Below are 25,669 nucleotides of genomic sequence, written 5' to 3' on the forward strand. Positions count from 1 at the left end.
ATAAATGCCTTTCCATATGCAAACTTAGTGGTTTTCAAACTTGAGCATGCAGGGAACTGCCTGCAGGGGTTGTTAAAACGCAGCTAGCTGGGCCCCACTACTGGAGTTTCTGATTCTGGAACTTGAGCATGGAGCCAAAATTTTGCATTTCTCACAAGTTCCCTGAGCTGGTGCTGCTGCTGGTGATGGTGCCACAGTTTGAAAATGCTGGTAGTTCTGCTCTCGGCCTGCCCATCAGCATCACGGGGCCACTTCAAAAGCACCGATGCCTGGTTCTTACCCAGAGATGTTGTTTATTTTGTCAGAGGTGGGGCTTGGACATTGTCGGGGTGTTTTTTGTTTGTTTTGGTTTTTTTAATCTTCAGATAAGCCTAATTATAAGCCAGTCTTGAAATCTACTGGCCACAACAGAATAGTTTTGCTGTATTTTATTTTATTTATTTTTGAGATGGAGTTTCACTCTGTTGCCCAGGCTGGAGTGCAGTGGCGCAATCTTGGCTCACCACAACCTCTGCCTCCTGGGTTCAAGTGATTTTCCTGCCTCAGCCTCCCGAGTAGCAGGGACTACAGGCACCTGCCACCACACTGGGCTAATTTTTGTGTTTTTAGTAGAAGTAGGGTTTCATCATGTTGGCCAGGCTGGTCTCAAACTTCTTCGCCCACCTTGGCCTCCCAAAGTGCTGGGATTAATTACAGGCGTGAGCCACCGTGCCTGGCCGTTTTGCTTTATTTTTTCATGAGGTTATTCAAAAGCTGCCCTGTCAGAATAGGGGAGAAGCAGCTATAGATTCTGGACTCCTGGGTGTCATTCTCAGCTTGGGCCACATTGTTTTTTAAAAACTATGTAGTTTTTATGGATCAGTGTTTCCCCATTCTTGAATTGGTTTAATCTTGTTCTTAATCAAGTAGAACTCAAATACTTAAAACCTCATGCCTTTGAGACCTCACATTCAAGCATCGTCCTGGAAGAAGCCTCTAGAATTGCTTGCTTAACAAGAGCTTTCATCAGGGTTTGGGTTCCGGAGGAGGCTGATGCTGGTTGCTACGTCATCATCCTTAGATGGATGCAGTTTGGACTGATGAGGGCAGACGGGTGAGCAGGGCACAGGGGAGTTGTGCGAGGCCCAGGCAGGTCGTGAGACGAGCTGCTCCATGACAGTCTAGATCCTTTGCCTTTCCTGCCCCCTCAGGTGTTTGGCTTCAGCTTGGGGTGGCCCTTAAAAGGCAACTGCAGGCCAGGTATGGTGGCCTGTAATCCCAGCAGTTTGGGAGGCCAAGGTGGGTGGATCACCTGAGGTCACAGGAGTTCGAGACCAGCCTGGCCAACATGGTGAAACCCTGTCTACTAAAAATACAAAAACTAGCCAGGCGTGGTGGTGCCATCCTGTAATCCCAACTACTCAGGAGGCTGAGGCAGGAGAATCGCTTGAGCCTGGGATGCAGAGGTTGCAGTGAGCCTAGATCGCACCACTGCACTCCAGCCTGGGTGACAATCTCAAAAATAAAAAAGGCAAATACAGTGATATGTGTCTATCACCAGCCTGTGAGATCACACTCCTGACATGGTCTGCATTCTGGGAGTGGGTACCATGAAGGTATAGATACTGATCCTGCTCACACCCAGGTGTCCAAAAACCGTGATTGGTTCCCTTGCCTTAGCTGTTGTTCACAGCTTTTCCTGTTTGCTGCTGTGCCACTGTGAGAATCAAGTTGTCAGGAAGGGCCTTCCTCTTCTAGTTCTGCATTTACGATTAGTCTGTCTGCTTTGTTCCTTCCATCAGGTTGTACCTGGACGACCTCGCTTTTTCCTGAAACTGACTCTGTGTCCACGATGCCTTTTTCTGACCACCTTGCTTTTGAAGGAATCGTACAGTGAAGAATGAACTTTTGCTGCCCAGATAGCATTTACTGAGACCAAGCTTTCTTGATTTTTCAAAAGATAGATTAGTAGAGAAATTCCTCTATTTAAAGAATCAGCCACCATTGGGTAGAAAGATGCTCACCTTTCTTAGTTGATGTTGTGTGTAATTTATACTACACTATGCTGATTAGCAGATGATGTAATAATCCCACTAACAATAATTCATAATAACTGGCTTTTGGGGTGCTCATTGTTTTCCAGTCATACTTTTATAAGCATTTTCCTTTAATTTCATGTAATCCTCACAGTAACCCGTGAGGTAGGGGTTGTAGTATCTTTATTTTTCAGATGTGGAAACTGAGGGAGAGGTGTTACAGTGACTTGCCCAAGGTGACATAGCTAGCAAGAGGCAGAGCCAAAATTGAAACTTTGGCAGTTTGACCACTGACCACATGCAACTTGTTTCCCATGTGTAAAATGGAGTTAACAACAGCCCACCTTACAGACTTGGGAGGGGCAGATGAGAGGGTGCCACTGAGTGTTGGCACAGTGCCGGGCTGAATGCGAATGCTGCTTAGGTGTGAGCTACAGTTACCACCCCTGTCACTCAGGGCATTTCTGACCTGCTAGACCCTCCCCAGCCATGTATCCTGTGGCACGTTTTATCACAACCCTTACAACCCAGTGTTGTCAGCATCTCTGCCTCTTTTTCCTCCCAGTATACTGGGGAAGCCTCCAGGGAAAGTACTCTCCTAATTTCTGTATCCACAGTGCTAGGTGCAGGACCAGCTGCCACATTGTCTAAGCTTAATGGAAGTTTATGAAACCAAGGAATAAATGAGTAAGTGTGATCACGTAGCAGAAGGGCAGGGTGTCCTATTTGCTTATTTATTTCTTGTCATTGCAGATGTCAAGACCAGGAAGTGGAGCTTTCTCTTGGAAGAGCACAGTAAACTAAGTGAGAAGCCTTCCTTACTTGTTTTATATCATGCTATTGTTAAGCTTTAATAATTCACCTTAAATTTGATGTATTTTTGAAGAATCTTCTCCTCCCTTTGCTGTGGTGGGATGCTTGAGTACAGGGTAAGTAAAGGTGAGGATGCAGCCTTGTCCACATCCACTGAGATGGTGGCTTTATGACAGCCCAGACAAATGCCGGGCCTCTTCTGTCATAAGGGTGAGGTGGCAGTAGTGAAATTTCCCAGGCCTGTGAAACCTTCCTGCTGTCATAGAAGTGCTAGAAGCATGGGTACATAGACTTTAGGAATCAGAAGTGAGCTAGGATTGCTTAGCTTAGGTGGAAGTGACCATAGATTACTTCTAAGAATAGGCTCTCAGTGTACTTCTAGAACTGGATGGGATGATCAAGAAAGATAGGAGAGTATCACTGGGAATGGACTTCGTAATAGAGTTCTGTTTGAGGCAGAAGTCAAGGCCAGGGACTTAGGCATTTTAACAAGCACTTTACAGACTGACCAAGGAAAAGGGATATGTGTACAAATAGCATAAGTGCAAGAAGAGGAAGCCAGTTTGGGTTTATCATTTTTCTTCTCTATGTTTTGCTTAGATGGGGCAATAAATTCTAATATGCCTGGAAAAAGGAAATATGGTCATATCTCAGACTGTACCAGAATACCAGTCCCTTATCTATCTGGCTGTAACAATTCTGCATTGGGTTTGCAGCTAGCATGGCTTATGTTCCTCTGCTTTTCTCCTAATCCTGACGGCCTGTTGGGCCTCCCAAACCAAGGAAGGAGTCATTTGTGGGTACCAATCAGGCCAGGACAGACACGAGCCAACCCTGGGAGCTCTGAGTCATTGGCCATCTTCCCTGGCAGGCTAGGGCTTCAATGTGAGGGAAAAACTGGGTTCCTTCCTTTTGTCTCCTTCTTATGTGACTTATGATGTGACATTGGGTAAATAATTAAACATTCTGGGTCCCATTGTCCCTTTAGTAAAAAAAAGCAGTGGTCTTTAATCTCTATCTGCTCTCCTGACATAGGAATTAAATATAAAGGAAGAGCCTTTGGTTCCTTGAGCAAAACTTGCTGTGAACTACATGATTAGGTTTGAATATGAGATGGTAACTTAATAAACGCTGGCTGAAGCAGAAAGAATGGCTCACGGTGATCTTGAGACTCTCTGGCTGCTACTATTTGGAACTTGTGACGTAGAGGGAATTATTTGGCAAAATCTGATTTTTTTTTTCTTTTTGAGACAGGGTCTCACTGTCACCCAGGCTGGAGTGCAGTGGCATGATCTCAGCTCACTACAACCTCTGCCTCCCAGGCTCAAGCGATTGTCCTGTCTCAGCCTCCCAAGTAGCTGTACACAGAATCCTTTTGGTGCCACTTTGCCAGCTGGGCTCGCCACTGGGCTTGCTCTGCCCACTCGACCTGGCAGGCTGCGCTCGGCTCATGCTACCAGTCCAGATTCCACACCCACTGAGGGCGAGCTAGGCATGGAGCAGCAGAGGGTTTGTGAGCAAGTGAGTGTAGAGTCTGGCCACAGCACATAGCCAGGTGTGCCGGCTGCTGCAGCAGAGCGGGCAGCTCCAGACTGTGGTACAGGCACCAGCTCTGTATGAGGCTGCAGCTGGACTAGGCATACCACAAGCAGCTTCTGCCTTGGGCACCAGCATCTGGATGATGGGAATGTGCTGGTGCCTGAAAACTTGAAGACACCAGCAACCATGGAGCCCCAAGGGGGTGTTACAGCATGTTACAGCTCTGGCTGAGGGAGTCCCAAGGTCTGGGCTCCCAGAAAGGTTGCCACTCTTCACTCCTGTGGTTCGGCAAACAGGAGCATGTCACTGCCTGCAGCTTGGCGAGCAGACCAGGAATGTGTTATAGCCCTTTTCTCACCTGCCATTCAGCGGGTCCCAGATTCTTGTCCTGCGTCCAAGAAGAATGAGGTTACATGAACAACTGGAGAGTGAGCAAGGCAGAGAAGGGTTTTATTGAGCAACAGAACAGCTCTTAGTGGAGAGGGGACCCAAAGTGGGTAGTCCCAACGTGTGGCTGAGTCCAGGGTTTTTATGGGCTCAGAATGGGGGTGTGTGTGCTGATTGGTCCATAGGCAGGCCTGGAAAAAGCACCATTCAATTGGCTAAAAGGCATTGAGGCAGTTCTTATTCTGGGTTGTGGACTCCACCTGGAACTGACAGCCTGGTTTTCAGGTTTCAGTCTGTCTTTGGCTTAAAGGTTGGGTTTCACTGTGGGCCCACCCCTGTCTGCCTAGGAAGTTGTCTGCCTCCTGCTGTTATCAGCTGGAATTATAGGCGCATATCCCCATGGCCGGCTAATTTTTGTATTTTTAGTAGAGATGGGGTTTTGCCATGTTGGCCAGGCTGGTCTTAAACTCCTGGCCTCAAGTGATCCTCCCACCTTGGCCTCCCAAAGTGCTGGGATTATAGGCGTGAGCCACCGTGCCCAGCCACAAAAGCTGAATTTTTTAAGAAAAATAGAAGTGAGTTCTTTCCTTCTCGCTTTTGTCTTTCAACCAGGAAACACACACATGTTAGCTATAAAGTCTTTGACTTTTATGGAACGACAAAAAGGACATTTACAGCATTAGTAGATAAATGTAGTGTTGAAAAACCATGACTTGTGACTCACATAGCATTGTAGAGTGGTTCCTGATTTTTTGCAGACAACAGACTCCTTGAAATATCTGATGAAAAGAATGGATTCTTCACCCAGAAAAAAAATGCATATAATGGCCACAAATAAGATTTTGCACTTGATAAAGATGATTCCATGGATCCTGAGTGAAGATTCTAGATTTAGAGTTTTTACCTGCTATCTCATCATGACAGTGTCTCACGGAAGATAAGACTGAGAAAAGGTTGGGCCCAGAGAAGGGAAACAGTGGCTTTCCTTACTGGGAGCATTGCAAGGTTACAGTAAAGTCAGTGACAGAAATAAGAGTAAAATTGCCATCTGCCTTTGTAAAATGACCCATTATGGAATTTAGAAGCCAGCTAAACTAAGAAGCTGGGAGGGGAAGCAGTGAGAATAGAGCCCAGTTCCAATTTAGTTCTGATTTCTCCGCCAGTACTGTGAACCTGGGGAATGCGCACCTCCTTCCTCACCCCATGCTCTCCTTCCTCATGAGTGAAATTAGATCGATGACCCTGAGTTAGTGAACGTGTGCATAGGAAACTGATGAAGAAATGAAAATAAGACCTGAGTCCATGAATGCTCATTGGTGAAGCAGTGGGAGTTATTTTCTCTAGTAAGGAGAATCTAAGCTTTCCTCCTCTCTCTTTTCTAAGTGACTCAGGCCTTTTGCCCCCAGTGAAATTGGCATAAGTCCTTTTGTTTTCCCCTTGCTGTCAGTCCAGAAGGGTTCTCAACAATCTTGTCTTGTCAGCTGCTATTTGAAAACATTAGCATCTCTGCTATGTGGCTAGTAGCATTCTGGCAAAGAGCTATTTTACAGAAATGACTTCTAGATGACTCACGAAGCCAGACAACACGTCTGTCATCTCCTAGTACCAGGGAAAGGACAGTAGAGACAGTCGTTGTCAGGGAATGGTGGCTTTCTCAGGAACACTGAGATGGCTGAACTAGCAGCATAGGATTTTGGAGACAGTAGTTGGTAGGAGACAGAGTAGATGTTGGTTTTATTCCTCTTAAATGGCCGAAGGAACATAATGCTTACAAAGCCCTGCATTTTCTACCAGCCAGTTCATCAGCCCTTTCTTAGCTTTCATCAGGTATTTGAGTTCTGAAGATCACTAGAATTAAAATGAAAATGGTTTCTGAAAGCACAAGGAGTGCTCAGCCTCCTGAAGTGTGTAGAAATCAACATGCTCCGATTTAATTTGGAGGTATAAAATGTATTTCTGCATCAATATGGACAGTCTGTTTTGTATTAAAGCCATCAACCTTCCCTAATTTCTTCTCATGGTGATTATTTTTGTGGAAACTGTTTCCAGAAATAACTGGTACTTATATTTAGTGGAGGAGAGAAATGGACTTAAATATATTGAAAATACAAAGCAATTGGAGGTAGCAGTAGATGGCTCAGCCCTGCATGTTCACATCAGTATTTACAGTGGTAACCAGTTGATGGTTGTGGCAAAAGACTTTTGGAATCACTTGTGAGGGTATTAAGAAAACATATGATCACACATGTTTTATGTACGTGTATGAAATAGAGAACCAGCCTTAGGATTTCAAATAATATTGGATAGAAGTAAAATAATACCCAGTTTCTCTTTGTAGTTTCCTTTACTGGATACCGGAGGACGATTAGCCTCTTGGTGGGTTACTCTGACTCCCAGAGTGCCCTTGAAAAGGTAAAGGATAAAGAGCAATTGATGATCTGTAAATAATGGCTACTCTTCTAATAAGATTTTTCAAAGGAAAATTATAAAAGGGAAGAACATCCTGAAAGTGACAGCCTGCAGGACAGCAGGCTATGGTTAGTGATTTAATGGTAGTTCCACTGCCAGGGGTCTCTAGGTCTGTCATTTTTTCTCTGCATTTTTAATTTGTAATTCAGCCTCCTTCTCCCAAGAATTATGTGTTTTATTTATCTCTCCGGTTTATTCTTTTTCTGTTTCTCTATTGAATAAAGGGTTTTTTTTCCCTCTTTTTTGAAGTTTAAAATCAGGTGAGACTACATTCTTTCAAAAAGCAAGGTCAGTGCAATTCATTTGCTTTCATTTCCATGTAGATCCCAAGTAATTTATTTTTCCCATTTGGGTTAATGGTCCTGACTAGAAGAGATTTCTCCACCCATTATATAGGGACCTAGGACCAGCATCACTGGAAGGAAATATATATATCCCAAAGCTCCTCTTTCTCCAAATCTTTTGGGCATGAACACTCCAGCTCATATGCTTCTGTTCTTCTTTTCAGTTGCAAAGGTGCGCTGCCTCCCACAAGTTCAGCTGGACCCTCTGCCCATGACTCTCACCCTGGCGTTTGCTTCTCAGCTCAAGAAGACATCTCTCAGTCTCACGCCAGATGTCCCAGAGGCAGACCTTTCTGAAGTGGACCCCAAGCTTGTGTCTAATCTGATGCCCTTTCAGAGAGCTGGAGTCAAGTAGGTTCTTGATCTTCCTCTCTCTTCCTCTCTTGCTCAAATTTCATTACTCACCACAGACTGCATTCAGATGCTTCCTGTTGTATGAACTTTTATTTACCATGGATAGATGAAAATTTAGAAGAGTCTAGGCATTAAACAGCCAGGTGTGCTGTTACCAAAGCTTTATTGTAACCATTGATTTCAAATTCCATGAGTTAATCAAGACTCTGAATTGCAGCTATGCAGAAACCCAATTCAAATTAGCTTAAGGAAAGAGATTTCTCAGTGCCTGTAAGAGAAAATCCAGCATCTCTAAAGATCTCATCAGGCTGCTCTCCTCTCTCAGATCTGCTTTCTGTTTGTTTGCTCTGTTCCCAAGCAGGTGTTACTCAAGTGTGGCAGCTCGGGCCGCCAGGGGCTTCCAGCTTGCATTCTCAGCTTAGCAACACACAGAAGCACCTTTTTTCTAATGGGGCTAACACTGCAATGGCTTAAGTCTGGTACCAGTGTTGGAGCCAGTCATTGTGGCCTCGGAAGCTTGAGGTCTTGTTGATTAGACTTGGTGATAGGCCTGTCCCTAGAACCAGAGGGTAAGGCCTGCCCACCTAAATTACTGGGATTGAAAGTGGGAAGTGGCAGTTCTCCAAAAGAAAGTCAAGGTGCTCTTATTAGAGGAAGAAAAAAGATAAACCTACATCCTGATCTTTCCTTTTTTTCCAGAATTTCTTGGGAGAAGCAAAATGCCGTATTTGAACTAGTCTTCTCTTAAAAATATGGGAGTTCAAGGAGAAGAAAGAGGAAGTCTTGATAGTCTGTCTAGAAATAAGAAGCTGTTATTAGACAGTGTAGTTGGACATAGAGCCCTGTGCAAGGGAAGGAACCTAAATTAACAATGGCACTGACAAACCACAATAGCCTGCCTGCTCGAAGCCTGATTGTGGTATTTTGGTGAAAGCTTGGCTACCGTCTCTCGCAGGATTTGGGTCTCGGTGTGCCGTTTGGGCACAATGCACTTTATTATGTTACCTGGCCCCAGCCCTTCCCCCTAATTCTTTTCTTCATTTCCTTCCATCTCTCTTAAATAGCACACTCTGCAAAACCTCCTCTGGCATTGCCATTCCAATCCTCCAGCTGGTGAGATGTCCTTTGGGCCTTGTTTTAACCAGGCTCAGGGTGGTTTTTTCCTTTCATCTTTCTTTCTCTGGGCCTCTTTATTAAAGCTGCAGTAGAGGTTGCCCAGCCCCACCCCCTGGGCAGCCCCTGCCTTCAGCATCCAAGTTCTTCGTGGCACTGTTAGCCATCCTTGGGCCCACGTGGTGGGTGCTGGTTTTACCAGTTACTCCATTACCCCTGAGAGAGGCTCTGTGTGTGAGGCGCCCCAGGGCAGATCTGTTTCTCTCTCTGTGGCTCTAAAGTACTTGTAATCTTTCTTCAGAATTTTCTAAATAAACTCAGATTTTAACTTTCATAGTCTGAAGAGGTGGGGGTTTGGCATTGGGGGTGGAGGGCTGTCAATTCTATGTTTTGTTTTGTTTTCTTTAATGCAAGAACTACAATTGAACACACCCTTTAATTTATAAAGCAAAATCTCTTAGAAATATCAGCATCTTCTAATATCCAAGTCACCCTCTTCAGCAGGTGAATGAATTGAGGCTTAGAAAGACAGTCAGTTGCCTAAAGTTATTCAGCGGCCAGAAGTGGAGTTGGGGCTTAAATCTGTGTTTTCTGATTGATTAATTTCTGAGTATGGCATTTTTTTCTATTATATTCAACCACCCTGTGGAGGATGACATTTACTTATGTTATTGTTCCTCTGTTATCCAGGCTTTTTCTGTCTTTGTTGTCATTTTTTGGCCACTTTGTTCCTTAGTTGGGCTCCCTCTAGGCAGGGGAAAAAGGAGAGAATGTGAAATTCAGGGGGTCCATTCTGCTCTAAGGATGCGGATAGACCAAACTTCTGGAAATTATAGATGGTAAAGCTGAGAAGGCTGAAACAAAAGACGCTCAAAGGGCGTGGGGCTCTCCATGGATTCCGTTGCTTAGGTACTGCCTGTCCTCGCTGGCCACCAATTTTGTAAATCAGAAAGTGAGGTAAAAAATACATCTTTTCACACCTGCCCTCCCCCCCATCTGTCTGTGTTGTGGGTTGATCCCAGAAATGGTCCAGAAGATTTCATAGAGGTGGGTGTACAGGGAGGAGGCTGCGCCTGTTCTGGAGAGGTGAGGCAGCCCACTGCTCGGCTCCGTTCCTCCCCAGTGGAGGGTGAGGCCGCCAAAGCTGGGCTTTGGGAAGGGCTGCCCCCTCTCCTAGGCAGGCCCCCGCCCAGGCTGCAGGGAGAACAGAAGGGTGCCACGCCATAATGCCTGTTGTCCCCACACTCTACTGGCTTCGGGCTGCCTGGGGATTTGCTGCCCAGTTTTCCATCTTTGGAAACGGTGTTTCCAGGCAATTCAGAAAGGGCAAGTGCAGCCTAGACTTCTTGTCCGCCCTGCTAGCTGCTGATTAGAAGAGGTGACATTCTCTGTTTTCACTGTGTGAGAAGGAAAGAGAAAGAACTATCCCAGCGGCTTATTATCAGGATTCTGAGCAAATGATCTAGTTTTCAGAGATTAGATGAAAGAAGACTAGAATTTGGCACAGAGGACCAGACATCTGGCACTTGGGATCCTTTTAGCTTTTCACTGTTTCATCATGCGACACGAGCAAGTCATTTTTACTGTTTGTGTTTTGATTCTTTTTCTTTTTGTGGAATAGTAGTTATGATAGAAGCACTTCCTTAGCACTTATGATGTTGCCAACCACTGTTTTCAGTATTAGCTTTATTAACCCTCCCACAGCTCCGTGAGATAGGCACTGTTATTACTCCCTTCTTACTGCTGAGGGGGCTGAGGCATAGGGAGGTTAAATCATGTGCATGAAGGTGTACAGCTGCTGAGTGATGGAATCGGGAATCCAACCCCAGCCAATCTGGCTCTGAAATAGTGGAATACACCTTTATTCATGAACTATTAGCAAGGGATGCTGCACTTAAGGGCTTTAGGGTCCTGGAGGCTGCCATAGTGAAAAACTCAGTGCTGAGGTTGGTGCTCCCTGTTGGACAAGCACCCTTCCTCCCATCCTTTTCTCCGCCTCTCTCCTCATTAGCAGCATCTTCTGTCTTTGCCAGCCCCTTTCTCTGCCTTTATGCATACTGAGTGCTCTCCAATCTTCAGAAAGCCTTCTTTTCACCCTACCAGCTCTTCTTTCCTTCCTTCCTTTCTTTTTTTCTTTTTTTTCAGATGGAGTTTCGCTTTTGTTGCCCAGGCTGGAGTGCAATGGTGTGATCTCGGCTCACTGCAACCTCTGCCTCCCGGGTTCAAGCGATTCTCCTGCCTCAGCCGCCCAAGTAGCTGGGACTACGGGCATGTGCCTGTAGAGATGGGGTTTCACCACGTTGGTGAGGCTGGTGTCAAACTCCTGACCTCAGGTGATCCGCCCCACTCAGCCTCTCAAAGTGCTGGGATTACAGGCATGAGCCACCGCGCCCGACCCTTTCCTTCCTTTCAAGGCAGACTCTGGAGTGAGTAAGCATGCCCTCCTCAGTGCTAGTCCTGGACTCCCACCACCCTCCTCCATGTACGTCCCCTGTGCCCTGCCTACAGTGGGCCGAGGCAACTCCTCTCACTGGAAACTTCCTTCTTTGGCCTCCACGACCTAATCATCTTCCAGATCTTCTCCCTACCTTTTGACCACATTCTACATTTTTCCTTTTTGGGCTTTCTCTCTCTCTCTTTTTTATTCTGCTCCCTATTTGGCCCATGCACCTTTCCTTCTGGGGAGCAAGTCTGGTGGTGGGCTGGGCCCGGGCTGGCCAGTACAGTGGCCTTCACCCAGCAGTGCTGACCCACCGGACGCGAGGGCAGATGAACTCATGCCCCGGGAAATGTGCCGTCCTCACCTTGTCTGCCTTCAGTTTTGCCATAGCCAAAGGAGGCCGCCTGCTGCTCGCTGACGACATGGGCCTGGGGAAGACCATCCAAGCCATCTGCATTGCAGCCTTTTACCAGAAGGAGTGGCCGCTCCTGGTGGTGGTGCCATCCTCCGTGCGCTTCACCTGGGAGCAGGTTAATGCTCTTCAAATTGCAGTTTTCACAGAGAAGGTTTTCTTCAGTGTTAGAGTCATAAAATAATGGTTTGCAGACAGGGCCTAGGGATCTTTAAGGATCCTGTCTCAAGTAAAGGCAAAGGCAGGAAGAGAGATGAGATGCCACCTGAGGGCAGGCTGGGAGTTTTCTGGATTAGAATCAGGTTACACCTTGAGGGAAGAAAGCCAAGGAGAAACCGGCTTAGAGACTTGTGTTCCTCTGTCAGCAGGCACTTCTGGGACCTCTGTGCCCTGCTAATAATACTTTTCATCTGTACCACACTTAATTTTTTTTTATTTTTCTTTTTTATTGTTTTTTAAAATTTTTATTTATTTTGAAACTGGATTATGAGACTGGCTAGTTTTTGTACTTTTTGTAAAGATGAGGTTTTGCCATGTTGCCCAGGCTGGTCCCAAACTCCTGGGTTCAAGTGATCCACCTGTCTTGGCCTCCCAAAGTGCTGGGATTACAGGAGCCACTGTGCCCGGCCCACACTTAATTTTTAAAATATTTTTACCTCCTGTATTTTCCTCAATCCCATGACAGTCCTGTGCGGTAGGTACAATAGATAGTAACCCCATTTATAGATGAGAAAATGGAATCTCAGAGGTTAAGCTCCATGCTTCCTCTTAATGAGGAGCCCTGGCAGATCTTGATGTGGCATCTCCTGACTTCCCAACTCAGGGGTTTTGCACTCTGTAGAGGGGGCAGTGAGTGGGATGTTCACTGTCTGCCAGGTAGCTTTATGGATGCAGAGCCTGACAAGAAAACTGTATCACTCACCCTTGAGCTTTTTTTGCTGTAAATCCAGGAATCAGAGTGCTTTTGTGAAATGAATAAAAAGCCCATGAACAAACTCAGTGAAGAAGGAAGACCTGGTCCATTGTCCACAGCTTTGTCTAGCTTTATGCCACTGACGTCAGCCTGGGGCTTCTTCCTGAGGCCTCCATGAGCCATTCATGCAGAGGAGGCAGCTCCTCCTGCTGCCGGTCAGTCCAAGGCCCAGACGTGCTGTTCCGACCGAAGAGATGGCAAAAAAAAAAAACACTAAAAAATGTGCACCTCGTTTTTTTTCTGTCCTGGTGATCTGAGTTCTTTTTTTTTTATTTTAATTTTTTATTTTGTTTTTTAATGAGACAGGATCTCATTATGTTGCCCAGGCTGGTCTTGAACTCCTGAGGTCAAGTGATCCTTCTGCCTTGGCCTCCCAAGTCTTGTGAATTCTGCCAGTGCCTGTAGAAAGTAATCTTCAGTACATATTTTGTGTGCGTTAGGTTCCCACAGCACCCTCAGAAATTCTAGGAAGAGTCAGCCAGACGGTGACCAGCCTGAGGTTAGAGAAAAGGCCAGCTCTCCCTGTATTGAACAGTGTCACCCCATGTGAGGCAGGTGAGCACCCAGATGCCTGGGTGGGTTTGGCTAGAGATGCTCAGATTGCCAGAGAGGGAAGGTAGATTTGTAGAAATATTGACATAAATAGTCTCGTCATCATCAATAAATGTTTATGATTTGCCTTCAGTGTACCAGGCTCTGCTACGTCGTTCATAAAATTCCTCTTAAAAAGAGTCACATTCTGGCCGGGCGCGGTGGCTCACGCCTGTAATCCCAGCACTTTGGGAGGCCGAGGCGGGCGGATCACGAGGTCAGGAGATCGAGACCATCCTGGCTAACACGGTGAAACCCCGTCTCTACTAAAAATACAAAAAATTAGCCAGGCGTGGTAGCGGGCGCCTGTAGTCCCAGCTACTCGGGAGGCTGAGGCAGGAGAATGGCGTGAACCCAGGAGGCGGAGCTTGCAGTGAGCCGAGATCGCGCCACTGCACTCCAGCCTGGGCAACAGAGCGAGACTCCGTCTCAAAAAAAAAAAAAAAAAAAAGAGTCACATTCTTTCCCTGCAGAAACTTACCATCTAGTTAGAGATCACAGAGGTGAAACCCAGACACTGTGAAGTGACTGTTGACAAAGGCAGGGAGATAGCGAGGCATGGTGGTTCAGGCCTGTAGTCTCAGCAACTTGGGAAGCTGTGGCAAGAGGATTGCTTGAGGCCAGTAGTTCAAGACCAGTCTGAACAACATACTGAGACCCATCTCTTTGAAAAAAAAAAAGAAAGAAAGAAATTAGCCGAGTATGGTGGTGTGCACCTATAGTCCCAGCAACTTGGGAGGCTGAGGCGGGAGGATCACTTGAGCCTAGGAGTTTGAGGCTGCAGTAAGCTGTGATGGTGCCACTGTACTCCAGCCTGGGCAACAAAGTGAGACCAACACAACTCTCTTTTTTTTTGTTTTTGTTTTTTCTGAGGCCCAAGGTTTCTCTCTTGTTGCCCAGGCCGGAGTGCAATGGCGCGATCTCAGCTCACCACAACCTCCACTTCCCGGGTTCAAGCGATTCTCCTGCCTCAGCCTTCCGAGTAGCTGGGATTACAGGCATGTGCCACCATGCCCAGCTAATTTTGTATTTTTAGTAGAGATGGGATTTCTCCGTGTTGGTCAGGCTGGTCTCAAACTCCCGATCTCAGGTGATCCGCCCTCCTCAGCCTCCCAAAGTGCTGGGATTACAGGTGTGAGCGACCGCACCCGGCTCCCCCAACTCTTAAAAAAAAAAAAAGGGAGTGTCCTGTTAGTGGCAAGTGAAGGGGCACAGGTAGGTGAGAGGAAGGTAGAGGTGATGGCTGTTCATGGGCATGAGACTGCTGCTGTCACAACCAATAGCTGCTGTGCTGGGTGGTCATTGTAGCTTTGTTCCCTCCTGTCGTCCACAGGCCTTCCTTCGGTGGCTGCCATCTCTGAGCCCAGATTGCATCAACGTCGTGGTGACTGGGAAGGACCGCCTGACAGCTGGCCTGATCAACATTGTCAGCTTTGACCTTCTTAGCAAGTTGGAAAAACAGCTAAAAACCCCTTTTAAAGTTGTCATCATTGTAAGAAACTTGGCAAAGTCTTTAAGTACTTTATCTCTCTGGAAACTTCCTTTGTAAAAGCTCTGAGAACTTTCATGTCTGTAATCTCCTTGAGCCCCATTTAGTTTCTAGAAGAATAGAAATCACTCTTTATTTTGTGGGGGACTGGAAATTCATTCCCCTCAAATAGCCATTCTCAACTCTGGCTACGTACTAGAATCTCCTAGGGAGCTTTTTTTGAAATTGTGATTTAATTAGTCTTTGCTGGGGATTTCTAGCTCATCTCTTTCCCAGCGTGACTCATGGATGGAGGCCAGCATGTGGACCCCAGGCCACCTGGGGCTCTGGGTACTACAACCTGGACGGCGAGGGGGTATGCCTTGTGCCTACATCTGGTGCCATCTTACTCAAACAATTGAGTTTTCTTCCAGCCAATGTGAAGATACACCCCCACCCCACAAAAGCACTTTTTACTCTAATGGTTTTTTGGAGGTTTTTCTGTGTTGTTTTTTTTGAGACAGAGTTTCACTCTTGTCACCCAGGCTGGAGTGCAGTGGCGTGATCTCGGCTCACTGCAACCTCCGCCTCCCGGGTTCAAGCAATTCTCCTGCCTCGGCTCCCCAAGTAGCTGGGATTACAGGCACTTGCCACCACACCCAGCTAAGTTTTGTATTTTTAGTAGAGACGGGGTTTCACCATGTTGGCCAAGCTATTCTCGAACTCCTGACCTCAGGTGATCCACCCACCTTGGCCTCCCAAAGTGCTGGGATTACAGGCATGAGCCACCTTGCCCGGCCTCTAATTGTTTTTTAAAGAAGGTCTGACTGGACCTGCTTCCAGATTTGACAACATATCTTTCAATTGCAGGCTTTCCTGCTTTTAACTCCTCACATACTTCCTAAGGAAAGTCTAGACAGACTTGGTACCCAGCCATCTCTGTCAGTACTGAGTATATTTACGTAACTCACACAAATATTGTGGGAGCTTAGAGAAAGGAAGGAGAAGATACCGTTACTGACCTCAGGGGATCTATTATTCTGTTTTGGACATGAGAACCACACTGTGTTCTTAGCATAAGCAAACTTGAGTGTTGATAGTTTTGCAAAGTGATATAGGTAATGAGTCTTTGGGAGAGTCATTTTTGGTTCGGCACAAATTCAAGTGTGGCTTTGAAAAGATGTCAGCATACATGTGAAATGAAAACATTACAAGAAGTTTCCCAGGATGATGGGGATGGCTCTAGAGTGTGTGGGAAGAATAATGCTTTTAATTCTTGAGTGTTGCCTTGTGTTAGGTACTGACATATAATCATCTATTTTCCCAGTGGCCCCTGAGTAGGCTATATCTTTTATCCTTGTGAATTATCCATTTCACAGCTGATAAAACTGGCAGTGAGAGTGGGTATATAAATTTGCCCATAGGCACAAAGCTAGCAAGTTGGAGGTTATTGAAAAAAGCTGGGTTGCGTCTGCCTTCAGAATTCATGTTCTTCTCTTTCTGGCCCATCACTTAACCTGCCGTATGATTTTTGGCAAGCCACTTACCACCATTGTTGGTTTGTTCTTCAGTTAAGTAAGAGCTCTGTCCTCTTTCTTTCGGAGAAATGTTGTAGGAAAGAATAGAGTGATGGCTCTGAAGTGTCACACTTTTCAGAAGAGGCTTCAGTTTAAACCATTCTTTGAGATTTGTTCCAGTATTGGCACATTTTTACCCATTGGTTGAAAGGGCCTATTCTCTTCCATATCCTCTGTACTTTCTGTGTTTTTTCTCCATAAATACCTTTTACTTGACTGTAATGAGGTCTCGTGATCAGAAAGGCATATGACCGTAACACTCCAGCTTTCTGGACAGGATACTTTCTTGATATTTTGAGGGTTATTTCACACTCCCCTCTGCTGTGCTTTTGTGGCCCTTTTTGCTCATGATAGCTGAAATGGAATAGGGGATTTCTTATAGATCACTTTAAGGACAGCGTTGGGATCTCACTGGTATCCCAGCTATAGGAAGGCTGATACCATTGAGTGCTTACTGAGTAACAGGGCTGTGCTAAGGACTTCACATGTGTTAGCTCATTTAAGACTCACAGCAACCTAATACATAAGGAATTATGATACCCATTTTACAGACAGCAAAACTGGCATTACAGAGAGGTGGTTGCTCAGAGTCACACAGCAAGGAATTTGACTCTGTACCAAACTAGAAAATTTCCACTTAAATACTCATGTATTAGTTACTCATTTGGCTTTAGAAAATATGATCAACTCTATATTTGCTTATGCAACAAAAAGAAAAAAAGAATAAAGAAAAACAAACTATATATATATATATATATATGTATGTATTTGCTTATGCACAGATACAGAGTGGTTAATCAGACTTCATGTTCTAAACATAGCAGTTCCTTGAGAATAGGAATCATATCGTCTTCTTTCCGTTTCTCAGTTTCCCCAGCACTTTGTTTACGCTCGCCTCAGTGACAGTACTGATAATACAGCCTGATTGGTTGTCAGTGTGTCTGGCATCCTTCCTGGACCCTGAGCCCCTGAGGGCAGGGGCTGGACACCCCAGAGCTTTGCACCAGTGCAGGGCCCATTATGGGGCACTTGGTCTAGTGCTCCACAGGTGGGAGGTGCCTCTTACAAAGCAGCAAACCACCTTCTAGTGGTTTCTTTGAGCAGCCTCTGAGGTGGGCGGAGCAGGGATTCATGAATCCCGCTTTATAGATGGAAAATTGTCCCCAGAGAGCTGAAGCAACTTGCTCAGAATGCAGTAGAGAAGCTGCCACCAGACCCCTGGGTCCTGACCTAGGCCCAGTGAGCCATCTCCTTGAATGAGAAAGTGCTAAGGGAGCATCCACCTTGCACTTGCCATGCCAGGGTCAAGCCTAAAGTGGCCCATATTTCTGTCCACTCAGGATTGGACCTTGTTCACTTATGTGGCTACTTCTTTTCAGGATGAATCTCACTTCCTCAAAAACAGTAGGACTGCCCGCTGTCGAGCAGCTATGCCGGTCCTAAAGGTGAGTACTTCTGAGAACTGAGCCCACTGAGCATTGGCATCCCATAATATTTTGCTCAGGCTTGCATGTCGTCCTAGTCCAGCAGGGGTTGCAAGTATAGACCTGTGGGCCATGGTCATGACTTGGCATTGACTTAGGGCATCTGTCTCTCTCCTTAGGGCTGTGGTACCAATTTCATCTTTCTTCCTAACATCCTGCTAAGGAACTAGTAGGCAGTACTAGTAGTCAGTAGTGCTGCCTTTGTCTCTCGAAGGTCAAGACTGTTGAGGCTGGGTGGGCATTGGACTCCAGAATCCTCCTCTGGCTTCCTACTTAGATAAGAGAGAGCCTCTAGCAGCTTGTCCACTAATTAGCTTAGAAAAAACTGCCTGTCTTCTAAGTCACTTGTAGTGGCAAAGCTGTCTAGATGCTGGAAATCAGGGAAGATGAGTTGTATTAATGAAAGTAATGGCAAAAAAACGCAATTACTTTTGCATCAACCTAATACAAACAGAACTGAGCAAGGGCTGGCGGGGTCAGCGAGATACACTGGCAAAGCCAAGATGGGCGTTAAAAGCTGATACTGTTTTCTGTGGCTACCCTGAGCCTCTTTGGTTGACAGAAGGGGCAGCCATCCCCCTTCCTCCCTGTGGTGGCCTAAACTCATTTCTGAGTGCTTTGGCGGGTGTGAGTTCTGGCTTCACAGCAAGCAGGCGTGGGTATGTGATGCAGATTCTAGTCTTTAAGCATGTTCTGATGTGCAATATAGGCTCTGTATTTCATCTGTCTCTCTCTTCTGTGTTTGGTTTCTTAGTCCCCCATCCCAACAGAGGGTAGGCCTCCAGATTTCCTTCCATTATGGGGTGGGATGATTTTTTTCCTATTATTGTAAGAGGGAAGGAGAAGTACAATTAGAAAAGTAGCCTTTTCTCTCGTAACAAGTTAGAAGTTTCTCACAGATGACTTTGGAGGTATCCACTTTGGTTTGTGTAGACTGAGCAAACCAAAGTGTGTGTTTTTCTTGTGCTCAAAGCAACCTTTGTGTTGTACCAGCATTTTAAAACTATGGCTTTTATTGATTAAAAGAAGCTTTAACTTTTACCTAAACTAGGGAAAACAAATACGCTGAATGTTAATGAAGCTTAGCATTTGAACATTAATCTTAACATTTCCTCACAAAACACACGTAAGTGTCCACTCATTTCAAGTTTTCATGTGTTTAGGAATAACGGAATATGATACATCTTCCAAGGCAGGATCATGTCATGTGCCAAACCAAAGAATAAAAGTTTTTTACTGCAAAAGCTTGGTTTTGCTGGGGTGGTGGCTCACGCCTGTAATCCCAGCACTTTGGGAGGCCCAGGCATGTGGGTCACTTGAGGCCAGGAGTTTGAGACCAGTCTGAGCAACATGATGAAATCTCGTCTGTACTAAAAATACAAAAATGAGCCAGGCATGGTGGTGCACACCAAGCTGAGGCAGGAGAATCGCTTGAACCTGGGAGGCGGAGATTGCAGTGAGCCGAGATTGTGCCACTGCACTCCAGCGTGGGTGCCAGAGTGAGACTCTGTCTCAAAAAAAGAAAAAAAAAAAAGCTTGATTCTCTGCCAGTATTACCTATAAATATTTATATGTCGATAGCCATTGATGGACACATTTAAATAAAATGTTTTTCCTAGGTTGATGACCCTTCTTTTGGGAGGCTTTAATATGCTTTCCATAGGAAAACAATAGGGTTTGGTATTTTGGTTTCAGTATTTCAGCCATAACTAAATTAAATCTTTACTCCTGATTGTTTAGACAAAAGAAAATGCACAATAGATAGATTCTATCATTAAAGATATAATGTGAAAGCTTCTAGCAACCACTTGTTAATGTAGTCATTGCCTGGCTGGGCAAGCTGAGCCAGATAGTGGTTTCTGAAATGTGTGCTTCTTAGCCAGACCTTTGGAAGCAGCATATACCTCTTTAATATCTTGAGTGTGTTTCAAAGTGACATGTTTAAAAGAAATCTTTAAACTGCTAACTAATATGTACTACTCTGCATTTGCTGTAGAACTTGGATGAATTAATATTTTAAAATAAGCCTCATGAACATGGCCTGTGTTTATGAAGGTGTCTTGAGGCCACGCTCTTCTGCAACGTTGACTTCATATAATGCTGGACTGTGGCAGGATGGGGGTGAAGGAGTGGGATGGAGTATTCTGTGCTATTCTGTTAACCGAACCTTTCATCTCTGTCTTATTGTATTTTCGTCTAGATTGGAGTCTCTCAACCTTGGTACTGTTGACATTTTGGGCTGGATGACTCTGTTTTTGGGGGGCTGTTGTGTGCATTTTAGGATGTTTAGCAGCATCCGTGGCCTCTACCCACTAGATGCCAGCAGTTCCTCCCCAGTCATGACAACCAAAATTGTCTCCAGATGCCACCGAATGTCCTCTGAGGGAGGACAAATCACTCTCTACTCACCTTGCCCTTCCCCAACCCCATGGAGAACCACCAATCTAAATAAGGAAATGAATCTAAATGTTTTTGGAATAATAAGATAGTTGGGAAAAAGTAAAGTATGTCTTTGAAAAGCCATGTAAGGACCTAATTTAATACCACTTGATTGTTCCTCTAATATGAACATCTCTTAGAACTATATTCTGATAATTAATATTACAAGCATATTTTCAGCAAATAGGCATAATGAGGTATTTAGATTAAATCATACAGTTCGTTGGATAGCAGGGCCAGATCGTGTCCAGAAAAATGTGGATTTTGTAAATAGCAATAGCAGTCAGCAGAGAGAAGATGTGTTAGATTGTAAGAAATTGGTGTCACTGTCCCCTGGGAAATGTGACATTTTTCTTACCCCACAGCACTATTTGCTGGGGCTACTAATCCTAAATGAGGTAGATCTATTTTTATATATAAATATATGAAAGTAGACCAGATAGAAGCTAAAAAGAACAAAGTTAAAATTACCTTTAATCCCTCCAACAGAAAAAGCCACTGTTAACAGCTTATTTTTCCAGCATGTCAATTATTGAGCAAGATCATCATTTTTCAATAACTATGGAGCATTTACATAGTGGAGACACATCCCATAATTTAATCCTCAGTATCAGACATGTGATTGTTTTCCATTTTTGCTATTATAAATCTGCAAGTGAACATCATCTGTATGTACCTTGCATATTTATCCTATTAGGACAAATTCCTACAATCAGAATTGCCAGGTCGGTTTTCATTTGACCTTTTTGGGGGAGGCCTCTGAAGTCCAGTCTGGCCAGGCATAACAATCTTCACTCCCATTCAGTCTTCAATCAGAGGCTTTTTTTTCCCACATGACTCCGCCCTCAGGATTACTGGCACTCTTTTAAACAGTGAGATGTGTGTTTGGGGTTTTTTGGTTTAGTTTAGTTGTCTTTTGTCTACACTGGCTTTTATTGTTAAACTAGTGTAATAACAAAATTAAAATTTTTTAAAGGGAAAGGCCCCTACCATTCTTTCCTAAGAAGCAGCTGTTTCTCTTTTTCTGTAAGTAGAGAGTACTTTTTATATCTCTGTTGATTGGCTGGATGAGATAGTAGCTAAAAGGTATAAGGTTTTTTTCTTTTTCCTTTGTTATTAAAGTAGTTTAAATAGATGATAAATTCAAATGGGGCCGGGCGCAGTGGCTCATGCCTGTAATCCTAACACTTTGGGAGGCCTGAAGCAGGAGGATCACCTGAGGTCAGGAGTTTGAGACCAGCCTGGCCAAAATGGCGAAACCCCATCTCTACTAAAAATACAAAAATTAGCCAGGCATGGTGGCACACACCTGTAATCCCAGCTACTTGGGAGGCTGAGGTGGGAGAATCACTTGAACCTGAGAGGCGGAGGTTGCCCTGAGAAGAGATCTCACCACTGCACTCCAGCCTGAGCAACAGAGCTAGACTCTGTCTCAAAAAAAAAAAAAAAAATTCAAACGATACAAAAGGATGGACAGTGAAAAATAAGTCTTTCAACCCCTCTAGGTTCCCTAGTCCCCAGTCTCTTTCCTCAAAGGCAGCTATAGTTACCAGTTTTCAGGTTTACTTCCATAAAATAGCCTGCACCTATGGAAGTACGAGTGTGTGTGTTTCCTTTCCGCCTCCTTAGAGTGTTTTACAACCATTGTTTTACACTTGCCTTTATCCCCTTAATAATGTATCTTGAAAATCATTCCATATTGTTCCAAATGACTTCTACCGCATTCTTGCAAATAGCATTCTATTGGATAAATTTATCATAATATGTATTATCTGTTCTCTTTTGATGGATTTGTAACCAAATTGCAGCTATTACATGCAACACTGCAATGACCATTTTTTCATATGTTAGAGAAGTGGGGAGTAGAAAATGCAATCCCTGTGTGTCTGAGATGGCTTTTTGCCTATCAGGCCAGAGGGGAGAGCAGTGTCAGCTGGCAGATTCTGTTTTCTTCCCTAGTGTGATGAGGCTATAGAAGTCCCCTGGGGTCCGGCCATTCTCATTTATTTCCTCACTTTCGTTACATAATCAGACTTAAAAAGGAAATTATTAGAGTTTGAAACCTATGGTAAAATAGATTGTCTTTTCCAAAGTAAAAAAATCTACCTTAGGCCGGGCGCAGTGGCTTATGTCTGTAATTCCACCACTTTGGGAAGCTGAGGTGGGCAGATCACTTGAGGTCAAGAGTTGGAGACTGGCTAGCCAACATGGTGAAACCCACCTCTACAAAATTAACTGGGAATGGTGGCATGCGCCTATAATCCCAGCTATATGGGAGACTGAGGGAGGAGGGTCACTTGAACCTGGGAGGTGGAGGTTGCAGTGAGCCGAGATCATGTCACTGCACTCCAACCTGGGTGACAGAGTGACACTCTGTCTCAAAAAATAAAAATAAAAAAAACTTGGAATGGCATAGCTTTAATCAGCTATAATTATACCATTTGATGTATTCTTATTATAATATTTTGGTATTTTTGGACCAATATACATGCAGTCACTGTCTTCATTCTGTCTGTTCTTACCCAAGAACTGCCTTATATGTGGCATGATAATTTCATTTATGTTACAGCAGCAATACTCACTTAGCTTGAAGGCATTATGGTTATCATAGCAAATCAGTTTAGTTAAGGTTAGTACTATTCAGATTTGTGACTGAAACTTTGTTTTTTTTTGGAACATAGGCTAGAACCTAGAGGGAACCATTTATATGAAATAAGCTGACCTAACCAGAGATTCAGAGGCCATGGATAAAGTATCACTGAGTGGTAGGTGGCCTTCTGCCAATACTTAGGGCAGCCTGTGGTCAGCAGTGGCCATAATTATGCTGCTTTCTTGGTTTGGCCTGGTTTGCTTTGGGGGGCACCACTCAGGAGCAGAGTAAAGAATACACCCGTGGTCTCCCTCCCCGACTCCAAGCACTGGCTTTCTTCTGAATGTCGAGCTTTTCTTTTTGCCCTTAGGCTTTCGATTTAACTGCAGGTGTCTCTTTTGTAGCTCCTTGTATAGTGACTGTGATCCCACATTTATTCTTGATCTGTGTACTTTTGGTCACTTGTCCTCAAGCTATGCTTGCCACTATCCTTATTTCTGAAGGTTGTATCATGACCTCTGAATTAATTAAAACACAGCTTCAATGTCCCTGCCACATCAGGGTTACTGAGTATGGAGACTTTCCAGCAGTGTGGACTTGACCTTCTCTTTGATATTACCTGCCTTCTTCATGTCTTATTTCTAAATTGAATATATGGTATTGTGTAAATTTATTTAGAGTACCATTAGGAATAATTCTGGGTATAAGACTGGACTGAGCTTTGGAGAACATGATTTTTTTCCTAGTCTGGGGTTTTGGCAAAATATGTTACAGGCCATCAGAATAATTCAGTAAAGCAAGTTACTGGCTCAGTTGGAAAAAAAAAGAGATAACATAAAGTGATGAAGAATTTCTGGACTGCTTCTTATATAAACTTAAGACTTTAGCTCTTTTTTCTACAGTAGAACATTCTCTTGGCTCTTAATTTTATTTTTTATTTAATTTTATTTTTTTGAGACAGAGTTCCACTCTTGTCACCCAGGCTGGAGTGCAATGGCATGATCTCAGCTCACTGCAACCTCTGCCTCCCCTGTTCAAGCGATTCTCCTGCGTCAGCCTCCTGAGTAGTGGGATTACAGGTGTGCAGCACTGCACCCAGCTAATTTTGTATTTTTAGTAGAGGCAGGGTTTCACCATGTTGGCCAGGCTGGTCTCGAACTCCTGACCTCAGGTGATCCGCCTGCCTCAGCCTCCCAAAGTGCTGAGATTACAGGCATGAGCCATCATGCCCGGTCAACTCTTAATTTTAAAACTATGTATAGATTATCCACTTTCAATTATGACATTGAATTCTCTGTGGTGAATTATGTATACACGAACTCAACCTATTCTGCAGGGTTTTCCCACCCCCAAGCCATGAAGAAACTAAGCCTATCTTTGAGGGTCATCTGATCCCAACAGTGTCTGCACATGTGAATCATGTTATCTTTCTAACACCACACAGAAAGTATTTTTTTACATTGTTCTATCGTCGATTTCTTGGGTGTTGCTTTTCTTCCTTAGGTGGGGGAGTTCACTGTAAACTGTTCAATTTGGTGTTGATTTATGGAGTTTTATAGATTTATGTTTTCCTAGATTTGGAAGTTTTCAGAAGTGGAGGGTGACATATGACACCTTTGCAGCTGGGCATGTGTTAAAAGCCCTTGTGGGTGATAGTGATGACATACACACATGTTGGGGCTGAGCTGGGAGCAGGCCAAATCACCCCATTACAGACGAGATGCCATTCTGGTTTCTTTTCAAAGCTGGTCTTTTTCTTTTTTTGTAATGCTGCCTCTGCCTTTTTGATGCCCACAAACACCCATTGGCAACGCTCCCATCACTCTCTAGTCTAGGGAGTGTATGGGAGAAGCGATTTAATACTAACTACATCCTATAAGTATCTGACAGAAGACCCTTGAGTTAATTTCCATCATCTGATTCATGAAATGTTTTTGCCCTGGCTCCATCCCCAGGCCAGCACAGTGACATGAAGAATAGGTTTGGGGTGATGGGGAGATTTTCTCTTTTTGATAAAACTTTTCATTTTCCATTTTTCATTGAAATGATCTTAAAGCCAAGGCAAGAGATGCTACCAACGTCAGCTCATTGTTATTTTAATGAGTCTGCATTAAACCGTGCAGGAAATTAGAAGGCCTAGGTAATTGAACTGTGGAAAATTATAGCTGGAGACATTCATAGCTCTCCCGTCATAATGGAATTAGATATTGGCGATTGCTGTGAGGGCACAAATGCGTTTAGATAATTGTGTATATTGTATATTTATAAAGAATGATTTTTCTTTTCACTGTTGCACCTTTATTTATTTATTTTTATGAGGCAGTGTATCCATCTGTAAACCTAATTTATTCTCCTAGGTGATTTATTACATGCAATTGCCTTGTATTACTGTCATTAACTCAAGGTTACAGTGGTTAACAAGCTGTTTCTAGACAACTGAGCTCCATGGTAGGGTCCGTTCCCACAGCTGAAGTGAATTTTACCTCCAGTAATTTGTAGTGATTCTGTGTTCTAATACAGTAGGAAGTGTCTCCTTTTTTTTTTTTCTCACCCTCTTTCCCATCTTAATAATAGGAGGTGGGATCTTTGGGTCTGATGCCCATGGGTCAGGTTGGTGTCTGGGTAGTGAGGAACTTGGAATCTGTCATTGCTGTTGACCAA

General features: G+C 44.4%; 1 protein-coding gene across 5 annotated transcripts in view; it reads left to right on the forward strand.

Annotated features, from left to right (window-relative positions):
• SMARCAL1 (SWI/SNF related, matrix associated, actin dependent regulator of chromatin, subfamily a like 1) overlaps window positions 1-25,669 on the forward strand; it is a 70,913-nt gene that overhangs the window by 8,480 nt on the left and 36,764 nt on the right. For all 5 annotated transcript variants that reach the window (XR_004670316.3, XM_008971918.4, XM_008971919.4 and 2 more), the window contains exons 6-10: window positions 2,769-2,819; window positions 7,732-7,918; window positions 11,854-12,004; window positions 14,784-14,942; window positions 17,875-17,940. Coding sequence is in view for 4 of the 5 variants with exons in the window: in XM_008971918.4 (XP_008970166.1) it covers window positions 2,769-2,819; window positions 7,732-7,918; window positions 11,854-12,004; window positions 14,784-14,942; window positions 17,875-17,940 (614 nt within the window). In the remaining variant the exon portion in view is untranslated. The remainder of the gene's footprint in view (window positions 1-2,768; window positions 2,820-7,731; window positions 7,919-11,853; window positions 12,005-14,783; window positions 14,943-17,874; window positions 17,941-25,669) is intronic.

The sequence above is a fragment of the Pan paniscus genome, chromosome 13 (assembly GCF_029289425.2).
Source record: "Pan paniscus chromosome 13, NHGRI_mPanPan1-v2.0_pri, whole genome shotgun sequence".
Lineage (NCBI taxonomy): Eukaryota > Metazoa > Chordata > Mammalia > Primates > Hominidae > Pan > Pan paniscus.